Genomic DNA, 6,368 nt, shown 5'->3' on the forward strand with positions numbered 1-6,368 from the left:
GCTTAGTGAGTGAATACAGAACTCATTAAATACAGTCACAGCTCTTTTATTGCACAGGTCAGTCTTTTATTAAAGCAGTGGGTCAGAAATGGAGTTGAGGAATGTGTGGTGGTCTCTTTGTGGCAGCGCTGGGGTCCTCTATCTAGTCTGCAACTTCTTCACACCCTTTAGTGTGCTTCTCACTGCCAGAGGTGCTCTTCCTCTCAAGAAGCGTGACGGCGCTGTCCTGAAGATCTCTGAGGTGGGACAAACCTCCCGGCTCTGCTGCTCAGGGGTTACAGGGTCTCTCTCTTTTGCCCTGTTCTTCACAGCCATTTGAGAGCGTCAGCACACTGTTCAGGTGGTCCATCATCCCTCGGAACAGGATGGTGCAGCCATGAAGGTCTTTGGACGGTCCAGGTTGTGGAGCTTGTGCAGCTCAGACAGCAAAATGGTTTTCCGCCCCACTCCATTTGTATGTTGCTTCAGGAACAACAGGCCGTCTTCATCTGGATGCACTCTCCGAGGGCTTTCCTGCAGAACCACGTCTTTGTTTCGTGTCTGTTTCCGTGCACATATTCTTTCGCTGTATCAGGCTCTGTGCAGCTCATTCAGGTCTTCCTCATGTTCAGAAGATAAACCTGTACAGCAGCTTAAGAGGAGAAACATCCACAGAGGGGTCACCACCACCTGGCCCTTCTGCTTCTCCTTCCTCTGCAGTGCATTAACAGCTCTTTTACTGCACAAGTCAGTCTGTTATTAAAACTTCAGGTTAGAAAACAGAAAAATGAAGAGGTAAATGTAAATTGCTTCAAACAACACAATGCAAAAGCTGAACCACAGGAGGTGATAATTTGATGGAGTTGGGATCTCTGTGGTCTCGTCCGTGGCACTGCTGGAGTCCTCTATGCAGACTGCTATTTCTTCAGGCACTTCAGAGAGCTTCCTGCTGCTGGAGGAGCTCTTCTTCTCAGGAAGTGTCATGGCGCTGCCCTGAAGATCTCCAAGGTGGGACGGTTCTGCTTTCAGCTCGGGCAACTCGGGTGTTACAGCATTTACCTCAGTTTTGCTCTGTTCTTCACTGCTGCTGAAGACCATCGGCCCCCTGTTCACATTGTCCATCACCGAGAAAAGGACAGTGCAATCTCGGTGGTCTTCATGCTGAGATGGTCCTGGTCTCGGCTCGTGCATATCTGGTGCGGAAGTGACTTTCTTCCAGTTTTCCGCGCTGCTCTGAGTCCGTGCTTCTTCAGGAACACCAGGCAGTATCCAGTCGAATGCACTCTCGTGAACACTGGTGGATGTCTGGCTGCATGGAGGAGCTCTCTGTGAACTGGGTCCAGCGCCATCATTCCATCCACTGTCGTCCCCTCGTCTTTCACTCTGTCCAACTTTTCCGTTCCATTTGGTGAACAGTCCGAGAGCTTTCTTGAGAAAAGACTTTTTAGGTGTCTTCCGTTTCTGTGTGCAAGTTGCATCGGTGTTCCAAGTGTGCCGAGTTCCATGGGACTCATTCTGGTCCTCCTCATGTTCTGTAGCTGCAACTCTACTGCTGTTCAGGAGGAGAACCGTCCGCAGAAAGGTGACCACCTTCCAGCCCTTCTTCTCCTTCCTCTGCTGAGGCAGTGGGTCCATAGTTATGAATGGGTTCTTTTTTTTTTTTTAGGAAAAAAAAGAACCTAACGAAAACGACTGTCCGTGCAAATGACGCTCACACCTCAAGTGCTACACTCGAAATGAAATTAAATCCGCGGGAGTCTGGTTTTTATATGGTACCCAGGGGCGTGGACACGATTATGACGTCATAAAGAACGCCGCGATGTGTGTTTATTTTCATCATATATACACACATACACATTTCTTGCCATGATGACGCCACTGTCTCCTGACAGAGGGTGGTACAAAAGAGCAGCCTATAAAATGTAAGCCCTTATAGTGACTCTATTGTAAAAAAAAAAAGCATGTAAAACGCAGTGTAATTAATGAAAAGAGTAATTATTATATAATAATTAATCTAAATTAGTGAACATAGGAAATCATGAGCAGTCTGAGAGAGGTGGGTGAAATGTGCAGTGTTGTTTTAATTGTATAGCTGTGTCTGTGAAACTCGCTGCCGTTATTTGGCAGTAAATATGTTTCCCATTAGAGAAGCAGCGCAGTGGGATTTCATATCCAGACGACGTGATTTGAGAGTTCGGCTTTACCAAAAACCAGTGAAGCTTCATGGAAATTAAGTCAGTGTTAAACCCAAATTTTGACCAAAACTCCGCTGGCTAGCATTAGCTTAGCTACCCGAAATCTTTGCTTTAGTCACAAACTCACCGCGGATACACGAGGCTTAAGATGCTTCCTGTTCGCTAGTTCCTTATTTGAATTTTCCGGTCCACCTTAAATTGTCTTGCAGTTGCATTCTGGCGCCGGTGCGGGTGCCCGCTAAGTGCGGCACCATTTAAGGTGGACTTGGAAATTCGAACGAGAAGCTGGAGAAGAAGAAACTTCAGCTTCGTCGGGGTGACCGGAAGTATCTCCCGGTTGAACGAATTCACTCCGCAATCCGAAATTTTAGCGGGAATCAAAGTCTGATCCTGTCCAGAAAAAAAAGTTATGAAAGAAATGAAAAACAAGCAACCGAGAAAAGTAAACAACAACAACAACAACCACCTCCTACACAACAGTCTGTGCACGTCACTGTTTACGACACTTTTTAGACCAAACTGCAAACAGCACCTGCCCACAGATTATAGATTTTATTACTGCTTTAATGCATTATAGATTGTTTAATACTTTTCGGTAGTGAAAGGAATCAATAACTTTACACCCCTTTATCTCCTACTGATCAATCTAATGAGCTGCTAATGGACACGTGGAGGCTGTACTCTTCACTCTCTAACAGCCAGTGACTGTAGGTACAGCATATAATCATGTTTACATTTGGACATAACCCAGTTAGCAACATTTCTCTGGCTCACTTGTGGGCCACATCCTTGCTTTGTTCTGCCCCAGTATATGGCTGGGTCCTCAGCCCAGATCTGGCCCACACACTATGAAGTGAGCAGAACTATAGGATACGGCCCAAATTCGGTCCCAATCTGACCCAACTGCATCGTTGGTCCACATTCTTCATGCCAGAATTGTCCCACAAATGTAGACACGAGGCAAAACGGTATGAAGCTGTCCAGGATCTGGTCCTATTCTGGCCCACATGCCTAACATCTACCCGGTAGTCAGTCAACACTGAGAAAGCCAGAATTGGCCCAAAACTGTCTGCTATCTGGGAATGTTCTGCTTTTATTGGGCAGATGGTCAAGCTCAGTTTACTCTTTCAAAAATAGACAGAAAATGTAACTTTTTACTTGTTTTGGATATTATTTCTTTGTGTTATTGTCTGTTTTTGTTTACCTTGAATATTTTAATCTGCTTTCTTTAGTGTTACTATTTAATTTTCAATAACAGCCACTTTCAGGTTCATAAGCACTTGTGTGCAAAGCACTCCGAGCTGCTACTTGCATGGAAAGGGCTCTGTAAATGTATTTTAACAACTATATTTTTGTTATTAGATTGTCGGCAGAGGTAAACATGCTGATGCGTCATTTGAAACCCAAACTTTTTTAAAAAGAAAAAATCCACCATCAGCTCATTTTAAAACACCCAGCAACAAAACAGTGAACCCATCAAACTAGTTTAAAGCAGCACGAATGTTTATTTTAACGGCACTGTAAGAGCCAGTTAAGGGTTAGTTCATTTGTTGTAATGATTGACACATATGCAAGAAGAAGATGGAAGCAAGTCCAATATCTTGCAGATTTATTCTGGTCTAGATGGACACGTGAATATCTTCCACTTCTTCAGGAGCGCCAGAAATGGCTGAAACCCAGACAAAACTTCATGATGGGTGATGTTGTGCTATTAGTGGACCGTTCTTCCCCTCGCAACTCCTGGTTCATGGGGAAGATAGTTGAAACGTTGCCAGACTCCAGCGGAACGGTGTGGAGAGTGAAATTGAAGACTAGGACCAGCACTTTGGAAAGGCCTGTAAATAAACTGTGCCTGCTGAATGAAGTGACGTTAGAAGACTAACAAGGAAAGACAAGTTCATCTTTAAGGACATTTGAAGTTTAAGTAATTTGGCTCTTAAAGTTTTAAGTTCATAATTGCTTAGTCCTCCTGCCTAACCAATTAGGGGCCTGGTATGTAAGAGCCAGTTAAGGGTTAGTTCATTTGTTGTAATGATTTAGTTAAATGGTTAAAATATGGTAAAGATAATTTAATAAGAATTCATGGTAATTGTATTTTCTAAAATGCATAATTTGGTAATGTGGATATTTTAAATAATTTTTTTTTTTTTTTTGCTGCTTGCGCGTTAAGGTCATATGGCAGCTAGAGACGTGGGAAGCAACACAGTTTTTTGACCGAGCCATATCGAGTCCGATGTACTGTTTATTTTGTGTCTATAAGTAAACCTTTAAAGGAAGATTCGGGCTCACTCGCGTTTTTCAAATACTGGTTGTTAAACGGACAGTAAATGGTGGTACAAAAGAATTCACAAGGGAAACGGAGTGCCATATCAGGCACAAACCAGTGACACCCTTTTGTTGCGATTTGGACGTTTATGGGGGGCTGGGTTACATCACAGGCAATAAAATATAATGATTAATTTTTTTGAAATGGTGCCAGCACAATCAAGGAGCCCCGCTGAGGACATCCTTTATACATAAAAATTATTCGTGGCCATGCCTTATTAACTTGTTGGAACAACATCCTGATATGTGAGATGAATGAGATGATTAAATGATGGCCAAGATCGTGGCCACGCATTATGATCTCGTTCTCATGCTTTACTAAGTCGTGGCCACAATTATCTCGTCCCCACGCCTTAATTAGTCATGGGCTGCATTATTTTTATTTATACAGGATGCCACCAGTGGGGCTCCATACAAACCAGCACAAACGCACAACAGTGTTTTCATTCCATTTCTGACCACATGAGGGGCCAGCTTCACTCAGGTCCCAAATAATACCTGGTCTGTGGGAGTCCTGACCATTGAAGGACAGGGTGAAAGGGGGGTAACAATGTATGTAGAGAAACAGATGGATATCTGCCGCTGCTTTTGGAACAAAACTTTGTATCGTTTTTATAATGCCCCCTTTAGTGACGCCCCTGGTCTACTCCAAATCTTAAAGACTAAACCATCTACATTGTAACCAGCTCTGGACAGACTAACTGCTCAAACCCTCACTACATTCTACCCTGCATGCCTGCTAGGGGTCGGTCCCATTAAATTCTGAGTATAATAAATTTTTTATCATAATATAACAAATCTGACTTTTTTCAGAGGCGTAGACTCAACAATGACGTCATGACGCCAGATTAAGGCCAGTATTCATGAAGCGGACTTTGGCGCTCTCTGGTGTTCTAAGAGTGCAACAGCTTGTACCAAATATTCTATTGCATTCTTCTATTGTCTTGGCGAAAACTTACTTTTGGGGTGAGGTTTGCTTATTTCCATCATATTTGGCAACAGAAACCACTAGCGAAAACTAATTTACATACAAAGTTTTATTAAAATACAAATGTGATGGAAATTAAGATACAAAATATCAAAAAACATTACAAAAGTATAAAAAAAGTGCACAAAAACCTCTTTACAGCATCAATTGTACAGTCAGAATTGAATAAATAGTATAAATTAGAAAAGACAAATTCATGTTTTGCTATCAGTTAAATCTCTCATAAGGCACATTAACACTGAATGAAAATGTACCAAGTAAATAGTTTCCCTGAACCTTACTGACATCGTCATATTAGCTTTCTTGAAAACCAGAGAAGTTTAGTTTAGTCAACATGCCTATTGACTCAGTATTGCTGGTGAGTTCAAACATTCACTCATCCCAATAATTCCATGAAAGACAAAGTGATCATACAAAAATGAAGTGAACCTTTTAACAGTCATTTGAATGTAAATTCCATTGTACCATTTCTTTGAATGGTATGTTACCCAAACAAAATGTCCTTATGTGACAATAGGTAAGTTTGCCTGGGAACCAGTCACAAGGTTTTTTTCACATTGAGTTATGACAGAAAAGCTTGACTGGATCATGATGCCAAAACAGGTTACACAAGTTCAGCTTCAATGATTTTTTTTTTTTTTGGTTACATGGATGCACATTTGTGAGAAGCATGCCACATGCAGATTTTGCAATGGCATCAACGGTGTTAAAGTCTGTGTAGTGAAACAATTGCTGGTAGTCAAAATTAATAACCAAGCCAAAAATTAAAAATAATAAAATACAGTAGTAAATAGGCACACCAGCACTTTTAACGTTGAGCAACTAGAACCAGAGATTAAACACTTAACACATGCTTATTTAGAACGCTTTCATAAATAGAA

The 6,368-nt window shown here is 42.0% G+C and overlaps 1 protein-coding gene across 1 annotated transcript; it reads right to left on the reverse strand.

Moving 5' to 3' along the window:
- Positions 1–63: 63 nt before the first annotated feature.
- Positions 64–2,961, reverse strand: LOC119265250. Its single transcript, XM_037545428.1, has 3 exons — positions 2,949–2,961; positions 2,302–2,366; positions 64–1,596 (listed from the first exon to the last, which is right to left on the reverse strand). Exons 1-3 carry the CDS (start codon positions 2,959–2,961, stop codon positions 739–741), a joined length of 936 nt encoding a protein of 311 aa, XP_037401325.1. The 3' UTR covers positions 64–738.
- Positions 2,962–6,368: the final 3,407 nt, after the last annotated feature.

This window comes from Pygocentrus nattereri, chromosome 15 (genome assembly GCF_015220715.1).
Source record: "Pygocentrus nattereri isolate fPygNat1 chromosome 15, fPygNat1.pri, whole genome shotgun sequence".
NCBI lineage: Eukaryota > Metazoa > Chordata > Actinopteri > Characiformes > Serrasalmidae > Pygocentrus > Pygocentrus nattereri.